At 42.2% G+C, this 23,818-nt stretch overlaps 2 protein-coding genes across 3 annotated transcripts; both read left to right on the top strand.

Moving 5' to 3' along the window:
* Window positions 1–203: 203 nt before the first annotated feature.
* On the top strand, window positions 204–9,733 carry si:ch211-256m1.8 (uncharacterized). Its single transcript, XM_061712427.1, has 4 exons — window positions 204–248; window positions 3,631–4,093; window positions 4,271–4,672; window positions 5,152–9,733. The coding sequence occupies exons 2-4, from the start codon at window positions 3,650–3,652 to the stop codon at window positions 9,028–9,030; spliced, it is 4,725 nt and encodes a 1,574-aa protein (XP_061568411.1). The 5' UTR covers window positions 204–248; window positions 3,631–3,649; the 3' UTR covers window positions 9,031–9,733.
* A 7,874-nt stretch (window positions 9,734–17,607) lies between these two features.
* On the top strand, window positions 17,608–23,816 carry mief1 (mitochondrial elongation factor 1). 2 transcript variants are annotated; one of them, XM_061712486.1, is made up of 6 exons: window positions 17,608–17,746; window positions 17,843–17,996; window positions 18,094–18,274; window positions 18,369–18,404; window positions 18,695–18,966; window positions 20,749–23,816. In XM_061712486.1, the coding sequence occupies exons 2-6, from the start codon at window positions 17,850–17,852 to the stop codon at window positions 21,583–21,585; spliced, it is 1,473 nt and encodes a 490-aa protein (XP_061568470.1). In that variant the 5' UTR covers window positions 17,608–17,746; window positions 17,843–17,849; the 3' UTR covers window positions 21,586–23,816. The 2 variants fall into 2 exon arrangements, with proteins under 2 accessions (XP_061568470.1, XP_061568471.1); XM_061712487.1 differs by lacking the exon at window positions 18,369–18,404.
* Window positions 23,817–23,818: the final 2 nt, after the last annotated feature.

Raw genomic sequence — 23,818 nt, 5'->3', positions numbered from 1 at the left:
GAATCAACGTTCAAAAGGAAAAGAGTGAAGAGCAGGGCAGGGCCAGAGTAAATCAGGAGTCTTGTACAGGGGCAGACCATGAGAGGAGGAGAGAAAGGAGCGACACGAAACTGGGCTACAAAAATTGGAGTCACTGCTTCTTCATTAAGCAAAAACCTCTTGTTTTTGCAGTCTGCACGACTTTTCCTCCCACTGAGTGTTCGTCCACCGACCAGCTGGCCAGATCTTGAAGAAACTTCCATAGCGAGGTAAGAGGAGATTATTCTTGTTTTCTCTACTTTTCTTTGCGCGTTTGTGCGTTATGTTAGGAAAAAATATTGTATTGTATGTATTTATATAATAAGGCTCACTCACTGTACTTTTTTGTACTTTTATGTATGTTTTATAAATCACTTAAATTAATTGAATGATATTTTTACTAAAAGTTACTATTGCTGTTATAGTAGTGACCTTTTATAGGAGATTGGGTACTTATGTAACTACACTGATATAAGAAGACAACTGACACGTCTCTGAAATGTCATTTTAACATTTTTTTAGCAGCACAGTGTCAAAGACAAAACATTTGTCACTGAGCCAAATCATTTAAAGTATTTGAACGTTTCTCGATGTAAGAGTTGAGAGTATTAACATTAACATTCTGGGGATAATCATCAAGTTTAATAATTTGCAATGTTGAATAAACAGGAACTCAGACACAAATGTTAAAAACACCGGTACATAGAGATCTTCATGACAATCACTTGAAGATATTTTGAAGTTTCCATGTAAAAATAAACATTATGATTATTGTTTTCCATTTATTTTGCAAAAGAAAGGTGGTAATTTTAGTCTCACAGAACCTTTACCTGATTCTGGTTCCATGTAGTGCTACAATGACATTTGTTTTTTTGTGATGTATGGTCGTGGTAATACTTGCTATTGAAATCACAAGACCGGTATCCATGGAGAGCATGAATTCTTCAGAGAGACCACAGGATTTGGACAGAACACAGACAGCCAGCATTGTGTGGATGATTTGAACTGATGGAGCAAATCAGGAGAAATCTAATTTCCATGTCATGCTTCCTTGACAACCAGAAACAAAAAAAACGAGCCAAATTTTAGCTAAGAAAAGGGAGTAACTACTTTCACGTGTGAGATGATGGGCCTGCTTATGGGGCTGTTTAGTCCAGAGGACATTGTCCCACACAGACGCAAAATCTGGATGCATTCCATTCGTGTCCACCACTGTTAAGCACAAAGAGACCTGTGTTGCACTCAGTTTCCCCTTAACCATCAATCAGTTAATGCAATTACTAACTACGCTAATGTGAGAAAGGTCGGACATCATGTGAAGGAACCATATGTCATACTGTATGTGATGTATTTCCTTGTCCTTAATTAGTGTGTGCATATTTGTACTTCTATATCTGATGTTTAAATTGTAGCTTGTCAGTAAAAACAGCATTTTTTCTGGATTAAAACAGCAGGCCAATGCTACACTGAATCTAACCTAACTGCCTGTGAGGGTGCGCAGACAGCACCATTTCAAGAGAACATTTGATTTTATTTAATTATTTTAATGTTTTGGTCTTCAGTAGTCGACATCCACAGAAACTTAGATTGAAAGGTTTGGTGGGTTACATGTGTAAACGCTGAAGTTGGTGGAAATGTTGTCAATGATGTCAGTTTTTCTAATATTGTTTTTACAAACCAAACAACAAACCAATGTCCTCAGGGGAAAACAGGAATGACTATCATAAAGGTCATGGTATGTCATCCGGCGGTTAAGCCTCCCTGAAAAACTGGTTTTTCAGTCTAAAAATGATGCTAGATGAGGATCTTCTGCTCATTCTGGCGTTACTGGGCCAATTACTGTTGACGGCTAATTGAGTTTAGACTTTAACCTGCTGTTAAAACATCTTAATCAACATGAGTCATGTGAGCTGTTAAACCCTGACTATGGTTAGTAAATGTGGTTTAAAGGGGCATGCTTGAGTTAAATGTACCACGGCAATGAGTGTAGATTTTAGTTGGCAACAAAACGACATGAATTGAAGCAATTTGATTTAGAATAGTTCACGTTTAATGTCAGGGCTGAGGACACCCAGCTGATGTCAGTTTAAAATGCTGTCATAAGCCTCTGAAAACACTCCAGTGTGTGTAGAGGATTCTTACAGACAGACCAAGATACTTTTAACCTTGTGAGTGTACAGAGAAGGTATAAAAAAAGGATATTTATACATACTGGTCTGGATATGCCTTTACTGTGAATTTATCAGATATTAATGACAGTTTTTTTCTCCTCAGGCAATGTCTGCCAAGTACAAGCAATCCTTTTTATACACTTCCTGTACACTCAAACAGTTAAAGGGGCCTTAGCTCATCTGTAGGGACCCCATCAATACTAACATTTAAGTGGAGGACACTTCTGAGACTTAAAAAAGCAATTTAAAGCATTGCTGCAAATGTACTGTACAGTATGTTGTTCTAACTGAAAACTGGCTCCATTAACATCATTTTGGTCCCTGATAAAACTTTACGCTCATTACCATCTAATAATAGACAAAGGATTGATTTAATCCCAGAATGCTCCGTGATCTCGGTTATTGTATCCTCAAAAGGTTTCTCATAAACCACTAAAGGTCTTTGCTTAAATGTGATATTGCTAAGATTTAACAAGTGTGTCAATAATTATTTTATCAAAAGCACGCATGTATCTCATGTGATTATATTTACCCTATTTAGACCCAGTCAGTCTTCTTCACTACAGACCTATATTTACAGGGCACCACCAGTTATTAACCACGATTATCAGACAATGCAGAACACACACGCATGCACAACCACCCACCCACTCACACACACCTTTGGTTATGTTAATTTTAGTCTAGTTATTACCGGTATATTAATTTTCTAACTCTTGACTTTTTTGTTGAATCACAACATTGTGTCTTTTTAGACTATATAATTCAAAGTTCTCCATAAAGTGTTAGCACATGTCAGTAATTATAATTTAAGGCCATCCAGTCCAATCAGTTCATTTAAACCCCTTCGTAACCATGGGATTCAATAAACATGCTCTATTAGAAGGAGTAAATGTTATTCTATGGGTGGATGTAAAAATCAATTTTGTTTGTAAGACACATGGTTTCATTGGCTGATTCTACAGGGTTAACATTGATGTGAACTGCTGATGCTGTCCATTCAGTTTGAAGGTAGTTTAAATGTTTGTCAGTTGAATTCGTGCTTGTTGTGGCACTGAAAGCACAAACAACTTTGACCTCCTGAGACCTGGCATACATATATGTGGGCATCCCACATTGTAATGTCTGTCATTGATTACTTGACTTTAGTTTATAAATATATCCATCATTCGAACAACTACTTATGTAACGTGACTATTTACTGGCTTTTTGTGCTGCCGGTGGGTTATATTCATATAAAATGTGCATTACTATTGGCACTTTTTCATGTTTTGTGGTGAGTTTAAAATAGTTTCTTTCCAGGATACAGTTCCCTGAACTAATGCTCCACATTTCTCCCTACAGCTGTAACGTAACCATTGTTGTCACTGAGAGCACCTTGCGCCAGCAATTATTATTCCTCTGATTCTATTTCTCTTTTCTTCACCTCTTTTATTTTCAGCCCCATTAGTTTTTACAGGATGACACTTCTGAACTACCCTGTTCCAGAGCTGGATGTCACCTTGCAGGAGGTGAGCCGTATTCTGCAGCTCACTCTCAGCCCAGATCTTTACAAAGAGTTCAAAAGTACGCTGGAACAGCAGAGGGAGGTCCTTGAGGGGGCTCATCGGAAATTTACAGCTATCGCTGCAGGACAAGAGAATTGGGTGACGCAGCAGTTCAAGAGAGGTTTGCTGTCTTGTTTTGACCCCCTGCCCACCTCGACAGCCCTCCCGACTGTTCTTCCTCCTTCTAAAGCGAAGACATGCACCCAGCTGGGAAGAGCAGCAGCTCTGCTCTGGGCCGCAGCAAAGCTGCACTGCGAGCCCCTTTTATTGGAAGGCAATGCTCCCATAGAGCACACCCAGCAGTCTGAAGCATTCACTGCCAGCCGTATTCCAGGAAGGAATCAAGACGAAATTAAGGTGAGATTACTGGAAAAAGACGGCTGGAAAGAAATGCAATGGGGTTTGGATTTGTGTCCAAGGTTTTAATGTAATCACAAGGGTGAATGTTTAATTCGTTTCCTCATTACTTACAATGCAATCAAATGCGTACAAGCATCTTGAGCCTTTTCTAAGATCTCAATGTTTCATTTGCAGGTTTACCCGGATAGCCTCCATGCTATCATCACCTGTGCTGGGGGTGTGTTTCCTATTGACGTCCTGCAGCGCCCCAGCACTGGCGGACCGGTTTCTGCGCGGCCATTTATGGACATCTACAACCAGCTGGCTCAAGTGATTAATCAGCCCAGTCCAGGGAAACAGAATGATCCCACTGTCATTTGCAGATTTTCAGCTCTGGAGCGCAAATCCTGGGCTGCCATCAGGGAAGAGATCCTCAAGCAAGGAGGAGAAGCAGTTGAATCACTGCAGCTGATGGAGAGTGCTGTGCTTGCTCTCTGTCTGGAAGATTGCAATGCACCTCCTGAACTGGCAGATGTCCTCAATGCTGTTAGGCTGGGAGGAGGAGGAGATAGTCCATGTCTGAGATACTATGACAAGGTACGTCTGAACTGATATCCTTAGATATTCAATTTAGTATTTTAGTAATTGCAGCTAATTCTGCAGTAAAATCAAGAAGGAAAAACCCCACATGATTCAGAGGACTTGACGTTAAGCAAACATTGTCAACCATTATGTTATAAATAAATCATTAGGACATTAATTATGAGTAAAACACATTACACTCCTCACACACGATTTCATTAGATTATAAAAGCAGTAAGACCCTGAATTATTTTATCAAGACCTGCGTTTGGACGGACACATCTAAAGGAAAAGATAGGATCAGGAAGTGTCAGTATCTGCATAATTGTGTGAAAAAAGATATTTTATCATGAAAGAGTGTAAATTCATACGAATGTTTGAATGTATCTTGTTTATCAAGGTTTGAGGTGGTCAGATTTTACTTGTTGTTTTTCAGCAAATAATTTTGAGAAACCTAAACAATTTTTGTTTTTTGCTCTTCTTCTTTTTTGCAGGTAATGAACCTTGTGGTGTTCAAAGACGCCACAGCTGGGATGATGTTCGAGCACAGTGCTGTAGATGGGATGGTGGCTGCTCTTGTGTCTGAATGCATGTACCATCTCTCTGAGACTGTTGAGCTAAACCTTGTCCAAAATGACAATGAAAACATGCCCAAGTCTGTCACAGTAAACAATGTCAATTCTGTTTGTTCAACTGCCTTGAACTTCCCCTTGCAAGGAGTCAGTACAGCCCAGCAGAGTCCTGACCTAACAGTAGACAATCCAGTTCTCACTTTTGATCTGCCATCCTATCCTGATGTGTTTTCTACTCTTAGAGGTCAGAGAGGTCTATATGATGCTTGGGTTAATTTCTCCTTGCAGCTTTCTCTGAGGCAGACGCTGGGGGAATCTGCTTTCGATCACATTCTGGTCACACCAACTCATATGCGGCACTACAAACATGGTCGTTGTGATCCTACATATTCTATCACCACGCAGTCTCGCAAGTTAGTAAGTGCCTTGGTATCCCACCTTCATCCAGATAACACAATCCAGTACACTGCTGACCTACTACAGCTGTTTCATGTTGCATTTATGGAGCATAAGAACATCATCAGAAGCACTAAACTTGGCCACGGTGTTGGTCCCCACCTCGCTGCCCTACGTCGATCTTTGCCATCTGACAATCCACTGAAGAAGTTCCTGGACCCTTTTGCATGTCCATCAGTGTACCTCACAGGTGTGGATCTGATGGAAGGTGTGGAGTGTGGAGTAGGGAATGTTTATTCCCAAGATCAGCTAGCCGTAACCTACCTTGGGAAGAGGGACAAGGTGCGCATCATGCTTAATGGCAAAGGGAGCTTTGCTTTAGCTCTGGAGAAGCTTCGAGAAAACCTTAAGACGAATTTGAAGTTAGTGATGCTTTTGGCAGTTAGATATGCCATTGCAAGCCAAATGGGAGCCCTTGAGAACCTATTCCAAAAAGGTCAGACAGAGCAGAACCTTCACTGCACAGAGAGTTCAAACAAGAGCAAAAACTCTGGCATGCTTCCAGACTACACCTTGGTGATTCATGGTGGTGCAGGAGAAGATATGATGCTGAACAGCAAGGTGACAGATATAATTGAGTTTGCTCTACAAACAGCCTTATCCCTCGGGTCCCAAGTGCTTCAAGGTGGTGGCAGTAGTCTGGATGCAGTTCAGAGGTCAGTGGAAGCGTTGGAAGACTGCTTCTTGTTCAATGCAGGTAAAGGCGCAGTGCTTAACAAAGATGGCAAAGTTGAAATGGAAGCAACTATTGCAGATGGCAGTGCAATGAAGTCAGGAGCTGTTGCTTGTCTGAAGAGTGTAAAAAACCCAATTAAAGCAGCTAGATGTGTAATGGAAAATAGTTCACATGCACTGATTGTGGGTGAGGGGGCAGAGGAGTTTTTTCAAGGGTTGGAAGAGAAAGGCAAGGCTGTAGGGCCAGAGTATTTCTACACTGACATACGTCAAAAAGAGTTACATGCAAAACTCAATAGTGGGAATACCTCAAAAAGTAACCACCCTCAGACAGTTGGAGCTGTTGCCTTGGATCGCTGGAATGGATTGGCTGCTGCATCCTCCACAGGTGGGTTAGTGGGAAAACTTAAGGGGCGAGTTGGGGATACAGCTGTTGTTGGGGCAGGAATATATGCTGATGATAAGATAGCTATTACCTGCTCTGGAGATGGAGATGTTTTTCTGAGGAACAGTGTGGCACAGAAAATAGCCAGTCTATACCACAGCAAAGGCTACAGTCTTAAGCAAGCTTGTAGGGAAGTGATGGCTGAAAACCTGAACGGCACTTGTGCAGGAATCATTGCTGTAGACAACAAAGGGGAGGCTGTCATTGAAACAAATGCTGCTGTAATGTTTGTGGCTTCAATGACTGGAGGGATTTCCCGAGTAGATGTTCTGAGGCCTATGAGGAGCTTCTCTAATGTGATCTGGGAAAAAGATGACCTGGTTGCCTACCTGAATCCCAAGCCCTGGATCCCTGGGTCAACCATTTTGACAAGAAAAACTCTTAATGGTGCAAGCAGCCTTTTCCACTTGCCCACACCTGATTTCATTGCCATGCTACAAGGAGCAAAAGCTGTATCAAACTTGCTATGTGAGAGACTTGGAGTGCAGCGGTGTGCCATGGTTTTCAATCCAACCCCTGATAAGCCAGCCCAAATCAGACTACTCCCACTCCATGGCTTAGAGCCAAAGTGGGAGTGCTGTCTTGCTAGTGAGGAGGAATTCCATGGTCACAATACTGGGTACTGTACTTCGAAGAATGGCCCTCGCTGGGCTGATGAAGAGCTGGTTGATGTTCAAGCCAAGATCAGAAGTGCACTGCCAACACCAAACGCACCCTTTTGCTTTGACTACTTTGGTGACCCTTCAAATGGCAACCTGTTCAGCCGTATTGTACGTGGAGAGCAGCAACAGTGGAGAGTCTGGGAAGACAGTGAGCATGTTGCCTTCCTGACACCGTATCCAAACAGGCCTGGAATGACTGTTGTGGTACCACGAAAACCACTGTCCAGTGATATCTTCAGACTGGATGAAGCTGACTACACAGCACTGATCTTAGCCACTCATAAAGTTGCCGGGCTTTTGGAAAAGGGAATGAAAACTCCAAGTGTTGCACTGATCTTTGAGGGATTTGAAGTTGACCATGCTCATGCCAAGCTGATCCCATTGCTACCTTCACCAGACGGCACTAAAGCTGTTGAACTCCAGTCGGAAAACTTCCACAGCTACCCTGGATTTGTGTCATCGCTAGATGGCCCACCTGCTGAATCGGAAACCCTCAAAAGTATCCACACAAAGATTACCCAGTGCAGTGCTCCTCGTTCATGGGAGGACCCTCAGTCTCACTCCACACTTGCTATCAAAAACCAGTGGTATCGCAACTTGTTCCAGATTCAAAACAATCTATTCCACACCACAGTGGAATATTTTCACAGTTTCCGCCAGTTCTCCTACGCTCTGACTCCACTCACCACTGACACCATTTCCTCACCAATGGGCCTAGGATCTGACTCAGAACCAGTGTCTGTTGACCTGCTGGGGCAGCAAGTTTACCTGGCCGACTCAATGCAGTTTGTACTTGAATACTTCCTACGCTTCCAAGAGAACCTTCCAGGGACCTACTACATAGCCCCCAGCTTTAGAGGGGAAGACCCAGATGCCACACATTTGAACCAGTTCTACCATGTGGAGTGTGAACTGCTTGGTGACATGGATGATGCAATCGCCACTGCAGAGGGATACTTGGCTCATCTCACCAAGTCCATGTTGAAGAAACACTCAGATATCATCCTGAACACTGCCGGGACCGTTGAGCACATCACAGCCTTGCTGAGCAAACTGGAAGGAAAAACTCCCCTGCCAAGAATCCCCCTTGATCAGGCCATTCCCATGATGCCTTCTGCTGACTGCCTAGAGTGGGTTCAAGATGGTCAGCCCCATTTTGGCAGAAAGTTAACTCGGAAAGGAGAGAGGGTTTTGATAGAGAAGTATGGTGGTGCTGTTTGGCTGACTGAGATGGACCACATGGGTGTTCCCTTCTACCAGGCATATGTGGAGGGCAGTCAGCGGTCCAAGGCCAAAGCTGGGGACCTTTTGCTCGGGCTGGGTGAGACAGTGGGGCTTGGTGAGCGCCATTCCACCCCTGAGATGGTACAAGAGGCACTGAGGCACCACGAGGTGCCAGAAGAGTCCTACAAGTGGTACATTAACATGCGGCAGGTGAAGCCACTCCTGACCAGTGGATGGGGCATGGGGACAGAGCGCTACCTGTGTTGGCTTCTTCAGCATGATGATGTCAGAGATTTGCATATCATACCTAGGATGAAAGGAATTAAGTACATGCCCTGATCAAATCCATCATCATGTTTCAGGCCATTAGATGTGATATATTTGTAGCAATCTGGCCAAAGAAGAGTATACAATATGGGTTCTGAACTTGTGAGTGCATCAGTGACGCTTGATTTAAAACTTAGTTTTAGAGTCAAGAAAAAACTTGCTGTAGCCTTTAGCTTTAACTGCAGATTGAAAGCTTTTCATTTTTTTTTCCTGTTCGTAGACTAAGGACATCTGTTTGAAAAGTAAATCTATACATGTTATAACAGGGGTCCGTTTCATTTTTAGCTGTAAAATTGCAGCATCAATGTCATTTTTGAGTGACAATGCCTTAATTATGAGAGTAGAACCTGATATGTTATTCGTTTTTTTTTTTTATTGATTGATTTTTCCATGTTGAAATAATTATTTACAAGGTATCAGATTTTGTAACCAAACATATCATCGACTATAAAAGCAAATTCCCTCTATTACTCCTAGATACACTTGTCTTATTCCTTTTTTCATTTTTTTTTTTTTCATATAAGTGATTGTTGTTGACATCATATGATTAATGTATCAATGCTATTTTAATGAAGTGAAAATAATTTGTTGAATAAATACACTATATGAATTCTAAACACCGATCTGGATGGTTTACTTACAAGTGTTCATATTCCAAAGAGAGATGAAACAATACAGCAGTTAAATACCAGTGAACATATTCATAGTCATTGGATTGGAATTCATTCAATTTGCTTTAATAAAAATCTTTGATGCAAAAGAATGGTGACCGTTTTCATTTTTTAATAAACAAATTTACATTGATGGCAGTTATAAATGCGGAGTGCAAGAATAGTGACTATTATTGCAATAATGTACCTTTTGTGTACACTCAGGGAGGTGGGGGGTGGGTTTCCCATTGTTTGTGATTTTTATTTATTGAACATTATGTATTCATGTATGTGATAAGATGTTGTTAGGAAGTGTTTCATTTAGTTTCCAACATAATTGACTCTTTGAAAACACACAATCCTGTCATGATTCTTTCCTCACCTGCCTGCCACTCCCACCTCATCAGTGCAGCAGCTTCACCAGATATACACCCACTCCTTCCACTCAGTCTTTGCCTGCTTGTCTTAGCTCCATGCAAAGCCTTCTAGCAGTTTTCTCTGGATTATCTTGTTGGTTTCTTTCGACCCTGCCTGTTCCTGACCACTCCACCTGATCGTCGCTTGTCTGGTTCCTGGTTGCTCGGATTCCCTGCCTGAAGGTTTCTGCGCCTGAGAAGGACTGATTTTTGGACCGTTCAGGTTGTGGACTTCCACGTTCAGCTTTGGCCAATAAATTGAACTGTTCCACCGGCCTCGGTCTCTGCTATTCTTGGGTTCAACCTCACGACCATCACACAATCCTATGGTTCTTAGAGTTTTTTGCTCTGTAAACGATATATACTGTTCAGACAAAGATTATTCATATCAATACTATATTTTACTTTACAGTTGATTTGGGGTGCTTTAATTTTTTCTGGAGATATTACCAACAAGTTAAAAATGACAGTCAGTGAATGTTTTAGGGGGGGTGGGGGTTTTGGGGAGGTAAGATGAAAATAGTTTTCAGTTGGAAAATCCCAAATTTCAGAGGAAAACATTTTCAAATATTTACTAGGGCGCGCTGTTCTTTTAATGTAACCAATGGGAAACAAAAATAAAGAAATTTGGGAAAAAATTTGGTATTACAAAAAAGAATTTGAAGTAAATAGATTATTTAAAAGATTGAATGAAGTGTAAAATATAAAAAACAAAAATGCAATGATTTGAAAATGTTGTAAACCAGTATTTTCTTTGCAGAAGAACATATAAACCATGACAAATGTCCAGGTGAAATTTTGGGAGAGGAATGTCGTGTTGTCTTATATGTGATTCATTCAACAGTCCTGGGTCTTCTTTGTTGTAGTTTTCATGACTGAATGTTTTCAGCTGGTGAAACGTTTGGAAAGCAGGCAGGCCAGTTCAGCACCAACAAGCCTCTTCTACGATGAAGCCATGCATTCATGATTTGATGCGATGCGATAGCATTGTCCTGCTGAAAGATGCAAGGTATTCCTTAAAGGGCAACATATGGTTTCCATGGGAGCTTTTATTGGCCTATAGCCTGCAATTATAACATTGATATCCATAACCTTTTTGATGTTTTCTTTCCAGATGTGAAAGCTACTCACTCCACAGATACAAAGGCAACCCCATACCAGAGAGGCTGGCCTTTTTTAACTGAGCAGTGAAAACAAGCTGGATAGTCCCTCTCCTCTTTTTCTCTTACAACTCTGTCCTTGGACAGGATATTTTTGTTATAAGCTGTATCCCGTGCATAGATATCAATTACATGACCTCTCTCTTTTTTAATGAAGAACTGCTGAGGGGCAAGGATCCCAGGCACCCAATAATAATTTCATCCTTGTCCGCTCCACAAAGAGACTTCCTCGTATTCACAAACCACTGATGATATTAAGCAATTTGGATGATGCGATATTGTACATTTTCACAAGTTTATGCTGAGGATAAATAACCTGAAATGTTTTCATAATTTGGAGATCCATTTTTTCAGACTGGCAAGGTTTTACTCCTCTTCTGAGCAACTGTGTTGATTTTATGTTATTTTTGTACTCAGCCATGTCACTAACCTTTTGTCTATTAACCAAATTATCTGGTAGATTGCCAGTGTAAAGAGGCTAATATTGGGGTGATATGGTCTCTTTTACCAGTTCCTGTTAGCACACGAGCACACGACCTCAGAGTTGTCATGGATGTGAAATCAAATGATTAAGACCAAAATGGCTTTTTGAACCAGACTTTAAATATGTTTATTTTTGTTCTAAAGTTGGACATTTTAACATGGGAGTCAGTGATTGACTTGCAGCGGGCAGCCAGCCTCTAGCGGCCGGTGGTGGAACTGCAACACATTTTAGCCCTATATGAGCATCCATCCAGCTAACCAAGTTAGATGGTTGGCAAAACTTTTTTTTTTTTTTTATTGAGAAGAAGTTATATACAAAGAACATCAGACAAGTGCTCCAATATATATGTAACAAAAAAAAAAAAAACATTCCAGTGAAATTAAAAGAAGTAGGGAGAATGACACATAAACGAGTGAATAAATAAAATATGAAAAAAAAGTAAATGAAAAATTAGATGGTTGGCAAAACCATAGACATACATATGTATATATGTCTATGGGGAAAACCACTCTTCAGGAAACCTGCAGGGGACGTCACGGATAGTGGGACCAGTATTATTACCACTATGGTAATTTACATTTTACACAGCGGGCCAGCTGCTTCAGTGTGGTTGTTGTACATCACTTTATTTCATTTTAAGTAAATATGTCTCTATAATTACATGAATTGAATTATCAATGTCGATGTATTCTCAAGTATTTTCTTAGAGATAATTTTCCCTTTTTTTTTGGGGCAGAATGTTTTTAATTATTTTTATTAAGCACAATTAATAAACAAAACACACACACATTTATACAAACTGCTAGTGGAGGAAATATAATACAATATAAGAAAATAGAACATATTTAGGAGGTATCATGAACAAGAGACATACACACAAACAATAATGTAAACATAAATAAACTTAATAAGAAAAAACAGTAAGGCATTTTAAGGCAAATAGTATCGACATTTCAGAAAGAGATATAAAACAAAGACAAAGATATAAAAGATACTTTGATAGGGCAGTTACTTGACTTAATTTTTTATAGTGACAAAAAAACGTTTGAAATCATTTAAAAAACATTGGAAAGAGGGCTTAATTTTTCTCCACTTACATATAATTATTAATATGATGATAATTTTCTTCTTAAAAAGCAGCTTGTCGACAGTGTTTACAACTGCGTTAAAGAGCGAGGACCATCCCCAAAGATTAAGGAAACTCACTTTAAAATATTGTATACCCGGTTGCAGAATTCCGAAAAGATTCAAATTCGAAGTTGATCAATGTGCTTTCTGTAATGTAACAGATGAAACTTTAGAACATTTGTTTTTCCTGTGTCCTGTGTCCAGAAACCTCTGGTTAGAATTAAGAAACTGGTAACTACTTAGAATAGAGGACATACCAGTCTTTGATAGCTCTCATATTTTTTTCTATATAGATAACTTGAAGTCGAATGTATCTGACATAATAAATATAGTTGTTCTCATGGGTAAATATCATATTCATTGTAGTAAGTAGAAGAATAGCAAACCCTCCTTTGATTGGTTTTTAAATGATTTTAATTTATTCTTCTTATCCCTAAGAAAAATAGACTCCAACAAAATGGCTAAAAAGATTTGTGACGATATATCTTGTTTTCTGCTTTTTTGATGCATGACTCAGTCCTTGCTCCTCTTGTTGGCACTTTTGTTTGCCTGATTTTAAATACTGTGATACTTTTATAGTTTGCACTTTATAAAAACCCCTATGGTTTAAATTGTCATGCAGAATTTATAAAGGTTTGTAAAGCCATTCCCCTGTCACTTATTAATTTGATTAAAGGTGCTCTAATGTATGGAGATATTGAGACAGTACTTCCTGTGTTAGTTATTGAGGATTATGGGTTATTGAATTAGATAACCCATTGAATAGAAATGTAACAACAAGTTTATAAGTGCTGTCTTTAAGTCGAGATCATTTAATGACTATCACAGAGGGTTATATTATGACACTTCACAGTCTTTAAGTGTGTCTACACTAGAAAAAGCCCACTCAAACTATATCAAATGGCCCATTCTCCCCAAAGTCAAGGAAACTTATTTTAAATTGATTAATAAAATGTATCCAACCGCTAAATTTTTGAGACAAAGATATAAATTTGAAGTTGACCCCTGTGCTTTTTTCGAAATGAATCTGAAGAATCTCTTGATCACATGTTGCTATTGTGTCCTGTCTCACAAATATTTTGGCGTGAAATTAGAAATTGGCTATCTTTAAAAATGAATGACATTCAAAATTAGAAATCGCGAATATAATTTTTTTAAATAGATACAATTGATAAATCAGTGTCCTTTTTGGTTAACGTCATTCTCTTACTGGCTAAATATCACATACACTGTTGTAAGTGAAGAAAAATGAAGCCCTCTTCCAATTTTTTCTAAATGATTTCAAAAGTTTTTTTGTTTCTATAAAAAATATTAAGTCAAATAAAAAATTAAAAAATATTAACTGATATATCAAAAATGCCTTACTGTTCAAAAAAACTTTATAAAAATCCCTGTTTGTCTTTTATTTCAATATATAGTTAATTGTTTTTCTATATAGCTGTATATTTGACAGCATCTCATATTATGTCTACTAAGTATAATATCATCCTTACGAGAAGATGTTTAATTATTGTTCTATGTTGTTTTATTGTGTTAAATAAAGAAGAAAAAAATAAAAAATAAAAATAAAATAAAGAGCGATGACCCGGAAGTAGTAGCTGGGAGGCGGGAGAGTTTCCGGTGTCTCGGTCGAGCCTGACCCCGCTGCCGCAGCTCCGTCCTGCTGCTCCGCTCCAGCATCTGGTCTCTTTCTGACACGTAGGTGGCTCTCCCGTCTTGTGTGTGTACGTTTGTGCCGGTGAGTCTCCGGGGAGGGCCGGGGGTGGCGGCGGGGGAGCGTCGTCCCCGCGGCGGGGAGACGGAGGTCAGAGCCGGTACCGGCCAGCTAACCAGCCGTCACACCGAACACTCTCTGGGGGTTATACACCTGTCGGTGGTTAACCTGCTAATGTTAGAGTTACTGCCGGGGAAATGTCTCTGAACTGGGCTGGAAGCAGACGAAGCTCCGCCGGGACGGTAGTAGAGTTTGTGTGGAGGCTGATGGAAGAGATGACTCACATGTGGCTCTGTAGGGGGAACCGGTTTGAGTTAAATCAGGGGCAGCAGTCCTGCATGGTTTACATGTGTCCCTGCATAGTCCAGGGGCCAGAGCCCAACATTTCACTGGTCAGTACCACTCAAGGTGTGGAAGTTTGGGGCAACACATAAATAAGCAATTTACAACCGTTATTCAGACTGCAAAAAAAAAAAGCAATCAGGATACTTCACAATGTGGGCTATAAGGATCACAAAAACTCACTGTTTTTAAAGACACATGTGTTGAAATTCTGGGACATTGTCAAACTAAAAACTCTTCAAATCATATTCAAAGCGAGAACTGATTCACTTCCAGGCAATTTACAGAAAGTGTTTTGTGACAGGGAGGGGGGTTATAATTTAAGAGGTAAATTTAATTTAAAAAAACAATGTGTTCATTCTAAAAGGAAAAGCATGTGTATCTCAGTTGTTGGAGTGGATCTATGGGTGATGGGTTGAAGCAATGTACAACTATAAATCAATTTAAAAAACGGTACAAAAAGGAAGTTCTGGGAAGTTATTTGATTGAGGAAGAGTTATGATAAGGAAATATGGTGTTTGTTAGCTGGTTAGGTGCAAAAGCACGACCAATGCGAAAATCGGTAGCCTAATAGGTAAATTAGCAGCTATTTATTATTAATATTTATGTTTAATTTATAACAAAGGGGCAGGGTTAAATAAGTTTTACTTAGTTTTACTTACCTAACCCTTACCTGCTCCTTTTCGGACACTCTTTTTTTTTTCCCCCTGTATTACGTTTTTGTTGTTGTTGCTTCTTTTTCTGTATGTTTTGAATTTGTTTTAAAATTGTATATTTTTTTTCCTTATGTGTTCGAAATAAACAATTCAATCAATCAAAAAAAGGTGACAAAACTTACTTATGATTTTTGAAAAGATCCATGTCTGTAGATGATATTTTGGTATGATAACCCTTCCTGAGTGGCAGCTGGATCATAGTTATCAGCTCATGAAGTTACCCACCCCCTTCAGAAAATTACATTTAGATGCTGCTGCATATCCTGGTTTAGACTCATGTACAGGATATTTGTCAATGTGTCACAATATTGTCTTTGGTATCATTTTAAAGGGGACCTTTTAAGCTTTCATTCAAGCTAAGATGTGCATCTTTCTGACCAACATAGAGGTCACTGCAGCTCTTTAAACTATAAACAACACACATTTTTTAGCCCTGTGTCATCTAGGAACAACAGAGATACAAAAACTGGAATACTCACAGGACCAAAAGGATTCAGGAAATGTATAATATACCCCATACGATATCATTGTTGCAGGTCATTGTGAGCCTTAAACTAGAAGAGCATCATTAGGCTCCTATGAAACTATAACAGCCACTAGGCTAATGTCACAAACTGGTCTTTATCATGCAAATACAGGACATAAAGAAACCACAATGAGATAAGGAACCAGCTTAGTTTTATAAACAAGCCTCTAAAAGGTAATTTTCTGAAGGGGGTGGGTAATTTCATGAGCTGATAACTATGATACAGCTGCCACTCAGGAAGGTTATTATACCAAAATATCATCTACAGACATGGATCTTTTCAAAAGTGTTTGTCACCTTGAGTGGTACTGATATCTGGTCTGGCCCATGGACTATGCATCACCGCACCTGATTCTTATTAACAGTCATCATCTGCCTGTCGTCCAGGTCTGTACAGGTCTGTTAATGACACAGTCGTTTGAAGCAGGGAAACATCTAAAACATGCAGGACTGCGGCTCTCTAGGACCAGGGTTGCCTACCACTGGCTGCAACGGACTCTTTTTCGGGATCCCTAGCAAGAACATCCAGAGGTTGCAATATATTCAGAACAGCGCTGCCAGGGTCCTGATGAGAGTCTGTAAATACGAACACATAACCCCCATTCTTCACACACTGCACTGGCTCCCTGTCTCCTCCTGGATCAACTACAAAATCCTACTACTCACCCATAAATGCATCAATGGACACGCACCCCCATGCCTGCAAGACCTCATCCCTCCACAAACCTGCACCCGCTCCCTCAGATCTACAGGCAGCTGTTCCCAAAAACAAGACTGCACCATTGGGGACCAAGCCTTCTGCTCATCAACACCGGCCTGTGGAACCATCTCCCCGCCCAGTTCAGGGCTCCACAGAACCTGGACACTTTCAAAACAGACCTAAAAACCTTCCTATTCAGGAAAGCTTTTAACTTCTAAGGAGAGTAGAGAGGAAAGGACGCTGGTGTGTTTGTTTGCCGCTTCTCAGTCTCAGTTTTTACATTTTGATACTGACCTTTTCATGTACTTGTTTTAATCTTGTTAGCACTCTGAGATTCCCTGAATGAAGAGTGCTCTATAAATAAACTATATTATTATTATTATCACCCCTGGGTTAAATGTTGAAATAACTGGAGGGAGATCGTGTTGTTCAACATTTGTTGTGAATCCAGGCCCTCGAAATGTGAATGTGATCATCTGTCACATGCCAACTTGAAAGGGTTCAGCTCCCGGGACACCAGCTCCTCTCTGCTGACCTCAGCATGAGCCACAATAACCCCCCCTGCTCTCCTCCCCCCCAGGTGCCAGGGTCGCCCCCCTCTCTCGGCCTGATCCCTGATGGGCAGCTGGTCTCGCAGTGCCGTGCTGGAGCTGTACAGGGCGCTGCTCCGGGCAGGGCGCCACCTTCAGTACACCGACCGCAACTACTACCGCCGGGCCGTGGCCCGCGAGTTCCGGCGCTGCCAGGCCCTGACGGGACCCGAGGACAAGGAGCAGGCGCTGAAGAGGGGCCAGTTCTTCCTCAACAGCCGTCTGGGGGGGCTTATGTAGGAGGACAGGACCGCGGGGCATCCGGAGGAGGGTCAGAGAGGTCGTCTGGAGCTGAAACCCAGGTGGGAAAACGCACGGGAGCAAATACACGCTTTACTTTTGCAAAAAAAAAAAAGTGCTGCAGAATCTCAATATCAAAATGTACAATTTCTTGGCAGTGGCAGGATGGCAGGGGTGAATGGAGACCGTAAAGGGAAGAAAGATGACAATGGGATTGGGACGGCTATCGACTTCATGCTTTCCAACGCCAAGCTGGTGTTGGGAGTGGGAGGGGCCGCCATGCTCGGCATCGCAACTCTGGCTGTCAAAAGAGTAAAGATCTTTTCATTATTTTTTTCCATTCCCATTTGTGATGACAGGGGTAAAAACAAAAATCCACTTTTGAATGTACGACTGATTGCTTGTGCAGATGTACGATCGTGCCATCAGCGCTCCCACCAGCCCCACCAAGATGGAGCAGACTGGGAAGAGGAGCTGGGAGGAGCCGGCCTGGATGGGCTCGTCGCCCCGGGTGCTGAACCACGACATGAAGTCCGGCGTCAGCCGGTCGCTCCAGTCCCTGCCCACTTCCTCACACGCTTTTGAACCAGGTGAGCTAAACAAGTCCTGCTCATATTGGTGTTATTGATCCATTTGTTGGTTAGACTTTCAGCCAGATGCCTTTTTTTTCCCATCTGTTGACAGACGGCCAATTTGGAGGATTCTTGCTCCTTTTGTACAGTGGGTTTTATTCCAGCTTAGTTTTCCCAACTGATCTCCGGCAGTATGATAAATAGGCTAGTCGTGGAGTACAATGTTACGCTTTAGAAACCTGTTTTTTTTTTTTAGATACTTTTTTTTTTTCCCCCACGTTCTCACTCACTCCTCTTCTTTCTCACTCCCCACTTTTGTAACTTTACCTGCTTTTAAACTTCACTACCTGAACTCTAAAATACCATTAGCCTTAAGTTTCAGCTACATTTTCAGCAAATGCGTCTTTAACATTTAAATTGCTCCCGGTGTCGTCTCAGACTGTCTGCGGAGAGCCGTGGGTCGCTCTGCCTTGGGGGTGAGCGGCGCCTCTCAGTCCGAGATGCTGCGTGCCCGGATGCGTCTGTCTCTGCAGGAGAACCTGTGGGAGTTTTACCAAAACAACGTCAACATCCCGGCCGAGGAGCAGGCTGTGGCCAGGAGGGCGGCGCTGGACATCTGCGCTGAGCTCAGGGTGTTTCTTCACGCCAAACTGCCTGACATGCCGCTCAGAGAGATGTACCTCAGTGGCAGTCTCTATGACGACCTTCAGGTAAACAGACACACCGTTCATATTCAACCCTTATTTAGCTGGATTTCTTAATGAGCACCCCGGTACCAGGAAGAAATTACACTTATATCATTAAAACTGTTAAACCGTGAAGAAATATTCACCTGCAGCATCAAACAAACGGGGGAAAGCTCAGCTTTAATCAAGACCACTTCCACCGAGACTTTCCTGAAGGTTTAAGAATCCCCTCAGTGTTGCAGAGCTAACAGTGGAATAACCCCCTAAAAAAGACAACTTTTTTTGTCTGTTTGTGTTGTCAGGCAGTACGGCACTGCTGTCATTGATGCGCTTTTAAAACCTCACAAATACCACGGTCATCGGGAATAAATAGGCCCCACTGCCAGATGGATGTCATGCAGGCTTTGCAGCAGCTTATATGACCCTGTTGATGAAACTCCGGCCTGCAGACAAACATCTGTGCCTCTCCTCTCTCTGTTCTTCATCCTCTGTCCTTCCTCTCTTCTTTTCTTCCTCTACCCGGCTCTTCTTCGGCAGGAGCCCCCCCTCATGATACAGGTTTCCTTCCTCTTGAAAGGAGTTTTTTCTTTCAGCCCGCTGTTGGACTTAAAGGACCTTCTTTCGCATTTGGAGTTTTTTTTCCCTATATATTGTTTATTTTAATAATTGCTCAGGGGTCATGTTCTGGGTTATATAAATAACTATAAATAACACTGAGCTGATGACACACCGCCTGGTCAGCCGTAGTAGTGAGTCGTGAGTGCGAGCTGTGAGAAACACCCGTCATTATTCAGCCAGATCCCGGCAAGGCGTACGGAGGGCGTGACTGAAGTAATCATTGAGTTTAAAAGATAATCAACAGATAAGTCGAATACCAAAATATTAGTTCCAGTCCTAGACAAAAGGGTCAAATCTGTCTAAACAATCCTCTATTGGCCCTTTTCCACTAGTATCTACTCAGCGCGCTTCTACCCGCCACGCCCCCGTCTTGCGCTTTTCCACTACGGGCCGAGGTGGGTGGAGCCGTGCCAAGCAGATACTTTTTCTGTAACCATTCTGCAGAGGTTCTAACCGGGCTGAGCCGGCACTATATCTGACGTCATCACCCTGCAAGCCACCGATTGGTCGGGGGGCGGGGCCGTCAGACATTTGAATCAGGAAACGGGAGTCTCTGAGGTGCAGATGTTCATAAACCTGGTGGCTGAGGAGAGAATTAAAAAGGGATGTAGACGGGCGATAAGGAACGACCAGATCCACCAGGCGCTCTGTTTTACTCTCAGCCGCTCGCGGCTCCAGCTGATTTCTGATCAGCGCCGACACGAACAAAGGGGTTGCGCAATCGAGTACGTCACAGCAGCTTCACCCAAACCTGCCCACTTCTCACCTGGCTGTGGAAAAACAAACGGGGACAAAACGGGTAGAGCCGGGATGAGGCGTGACGAGGCGAGTCAGGCTGAGTAGGTGCTAGTGGAAAAGCACCATATAAGAACAGACTGTAACCCAACAGGAAAACCAATCCTTGTGCAGTAATCTGGGAGATGTTACAGAATTAATTTCTAGTGTTTAAGTTTTAACTACATGAATTGAAGTGAAGTGAATTGAAGTATATTTTCAGACAGGTACATTTTCCTGCTTTTTTTTCTGTATTCAGTCCATCCTGGTATCATGTTTACTTAATTTCTACTTTAATCTCATGTTACCTTTTTTATTTTGATACTTTAATCTGTTCTAATACATATTTTAAATTAGAGATGTTTTTTTAGTAGGAATCTCAAAAATTAATAAAAAAAAATGTCTGTCTTCTAGGTGGTGACTGCTGACCACGCCCAACTGATGGTTCCTCTTATTTTGGAGAAGAACCTCTGGTCATCCATTCCTGGGGAGGACACCATCATGAATGTCCCGGGTTTCTGGCTGGTTCGCAGGGAAAACCTGGAATATTTCCAGCGGAACAGCAGCTACTGGGACCGCTGCATGGTGGGAGGTTACCTGTCCCCCAAGTCCGTGCTGGAAGTGTTCGACAAGCTCGTGGCGGGATCCATCAACTGGCCGGCTATCGGGAGCGTCCTGGACTACGTCATCCGCCCCGTGGTTCCCTCGGAGACGCTGACCCTGGAGGTGCAGTACGAGACGGACCGGCGGCTGTACGTGGACTTCTTGCCTTTGCTCGTGATGGAGGACGGGACCTCGCTGATTGCCAAACCGCACCGGCTCGCCGCCGAGCGCCACGAGAACCTGTGGCGGCAGAGCTTCCGCGTGGCGGAGACGGCGCGGCTCCGGGCGCTGGACCAGGAGGACGGAGGCTGCCGGTGCATCTGCTTGAAGGTGGCGAAGGCCGCGTGCAAGCTCAACCCCGCCCTCAGCCGGCTGAACTCCAGCCAGCTCACCAACGCCATCCTGCTGCTGAGCGAGAAAGAAGGGGACTGGACCACGGAGGCGCTGGCCGACCGCTTCCTGCAGCTGCTCCGGGCGCTAGTGGGACACCTGGAGGCCGGGAGGCTGCCGTGTTCCCTCAGTCCCAAGGTTAACTTATTTTGCGAGTTGACTGAGCAGGAGGTGGACGAGCTGGGCTACACCCTCTACTGCGCGCTGTCAGAACCGGAGACGCTGCTGAGGACTGCCGTGGCCGAGCCGCAGCCCTGACCAGCAGGAGCTCCACCTCCGTTCACGTGGCTCCATGAAACCCCCTGCATGGAAGAATCGTCTATCATGAAACACCCCGTCTTGATTCTTGATGCCTCTGTGAACGAACATGTGATTAAACGTGAGGCGGTCGAGGGTTCTCAGTTTTGGGGCATGAAAGCTGTATCCGTTATCCAAATATTTTAAATCTCAGCAGGAGGTGGAGGGCTGTTTCAGTGGGTGAAACCCCTTAAAGCTGTCGCATTGATGAAATTTATCGCGATTACGGCGACACGTTCCTCTGAATTAAGATGGACTTAGCGTACTTTGTATTTGTTGCTCCAGATGAGATTGGAAGAAAATTCAAAATCAGTCGTATATTCGAGTTTCTTCTCTCCGGCAGTTCAGAGTCATTGTGGTTATTGTGCTGACTGTTTTTGTTGAGTTTAAAACTATTTGATTGCCCCCCCTCCAAAAAAACAAAACAAACAAACCTCAACATTTCTGGCTTATTTTGCCTTAAAACTTCTCAGACAATAAACCAGGAATATTTCACCAACACGGTGGTTGAACCGGTGACGTTAAATGTGGATTATGTGAAAACAGTCTTGAATGTCTGCAGTTGCATGTTATATCTGCATTGTTTATAAACTGCAACGGTTAAGTTAGCGTTACACGTTGATGTTTGTCACCACGCCATTCGACGGTGAATTTGATATAAAGTGGAAGATGAATCTTCAAATTAAATAGTATGTACCGTGGAAACAGGAAATGCCTGATTTGTCGCTGATTCATTAAAATCCCAACAAATGAGCAGCATTTTTCTGTAAGTAGACAGTTTAATCACATGACGACGGGACACAGAGCCGGTCTTTGTTCTGTGATTGAGCTTCTTGTCCAGGTCCAGCACGGTTAATGAGCTGCCCGCACTGCGGACGCCCCCCGTCACATGTTTGATAAAGATGTTCTGCTGCAGATTAAGAACCAACCTGGTTAATGGGATCAATTCTTCAGTTTAGAACATATTTTTAGCTACTGATCTTCAGCAGTTTCTTTTTTTTTTTTCTAAATCCAACCACCACGATGTTGAAAGCTACTCATTGGCAGGGGTTTTGTTTGTCCGTGTAATGTTTTGATCTCAGTGTTAAGCTTCAGGTTATAGTCAGAATCCAGTGGTCCGGTGTTCGTCTACTTTGAATCAATGTTAAATCCTGATCAACTCGAGGGTGCTAGCCTGAGTTGTTTAAGTAGCCAGGCGTGGATTTAAGTCCATGTCGTATAAGCCAAACAAACGCTCTCATGATCCATGTGGTTGCTCACAACGAGCAGACCGCTTCCGTCTGTGACTTCTTCACCCATATTAATAGATTACTGCGGCTAATCTCTCTGATGGCGGTCCGATCCATCAGGAACGACTCACACATCCTCAGCTATGTAACAACGGCTATTTCCAGTCCAGGTTTGATGGTCAATATACGATCTAAAGTAGTTCTACCAAATCCACTAAGTCTTATTAGCTGGGATCGGGTGTTAGCTGGACTAGTTGAGATAGCTGCCAGACTGCCAAGAGCCGTTTAACATGTCGCTACTTGCAAAAAAATAATATCCAGAATATAGTCTGCCTCCTTATTGTCAATTTAAGCTTTTAGAATGAAAAGAAATTAAATATAGAACAAATATCTAGATCCCGACTTAATGTTTGTACAATGTCCTTAATGGAGGGGTTTGGGTTCATTATGGTTTTAATTATGTATTTAATCAGATACTAGATAAAGGTGACTATTTTTGTATTTATTCATTGGTAACCAAAAAGAGCTGAATATTTATTTTCACCGGTGCAGTTCATCATGAGGTACCCATCAAGCTTCAATCAGTGCTTTTATTTATTTTCCTGGATGTACCGATATAAACTGAATCTGTGCTAGATAAGGAACATCATTTTACTTCATGCTTTAGTTTGATTTCCGTGCAGGAGTGAGGGGAATCACTGTGCCACACTTGTAATGTTGATGTAAAACCCCAAAGTATATCACTACCTCTACCTTGTGGAGGGCGTACGAGCCACCTGCTGTGATGCATGCCACACTCTTCCCCCCCCGGCTGCATTCTTATCATTTCAGTTCTGGAGTCAGCAGTGCAGCACTTTGTACACTTCAAAGGTTGAAAATGTCTGTATGGTATTTTGTTTTCCTGCAAAGATATGCTTGAAAGATTTTTATTTCAAACTTAATAAACTTGTCCATCTGAAAACATG

Source organism: Cololabis saira, chromosome 21 (genome assembly GCF_033807715.1).
Source record: "Cololabis saira isolate AMF1-May2022 chromosome 21, fColSai1.1, whole genome shotgun sequence".
Taxonomy (NCBI): domain Eukaryota; kingdom Metazoa; phylum Chordata; class Actinopteri; order Beloniformes; family Belonidae; genus Cololabis; species Cololabis saira.
The sequence above is the reverse complement of the archived record's forward strand: the minus strand, read 5'-3'. Positions and strand labels throughout refer to the sequence as shown.

Excerpts from the sequence above, each read along its gene's own strand:
- si:ch211-256m1.8 (XM_061712427.1), top strand. The coding sequence starts at position 3,650 with ATGACACTTCTGAACTACCCTGTTCCAGAGCTGGATGTCACCTTGCAG. Across the intron at positions 4,094-4,270 it reads GGAATCAAGACGAAATTAAG|GTTTACCCGGATAGCCTCCA; the intron begins GTGAGATTACTG and ends TTTCATTTGCAG. Across the intron at positions 4,673-5,151 it reads GTCTGAGATACTATGACAAG|GTAATGAACCTTGTGGTGTT; the intron begins GTACGTCTGAAC and ends TCTTTTTTGCAG.
- mief1 (XM_061712486.1), top strand. The coding sequence starts at position 17,850 with ATGGCAGGGGTGAATGGAGACCGTAAAGGGAAGAAAGATGACAATGGG. Across the intron at positions 17,997-18,093 it reads CAACTCTGGCTGTCAAAAGA|ATGTACGATCGTGCCATCAG; the intron begins GTAAAGATCTTT and ends TTGCTTGTGCAG. Across the intron at positions 18,275-18,368 it reads CTCACACGCTTTTGAACCAG|ACGGCCAATTTGGAGGATTC; the intron begins GTGAGCTAAACA and ends ATCTGTTGACAG.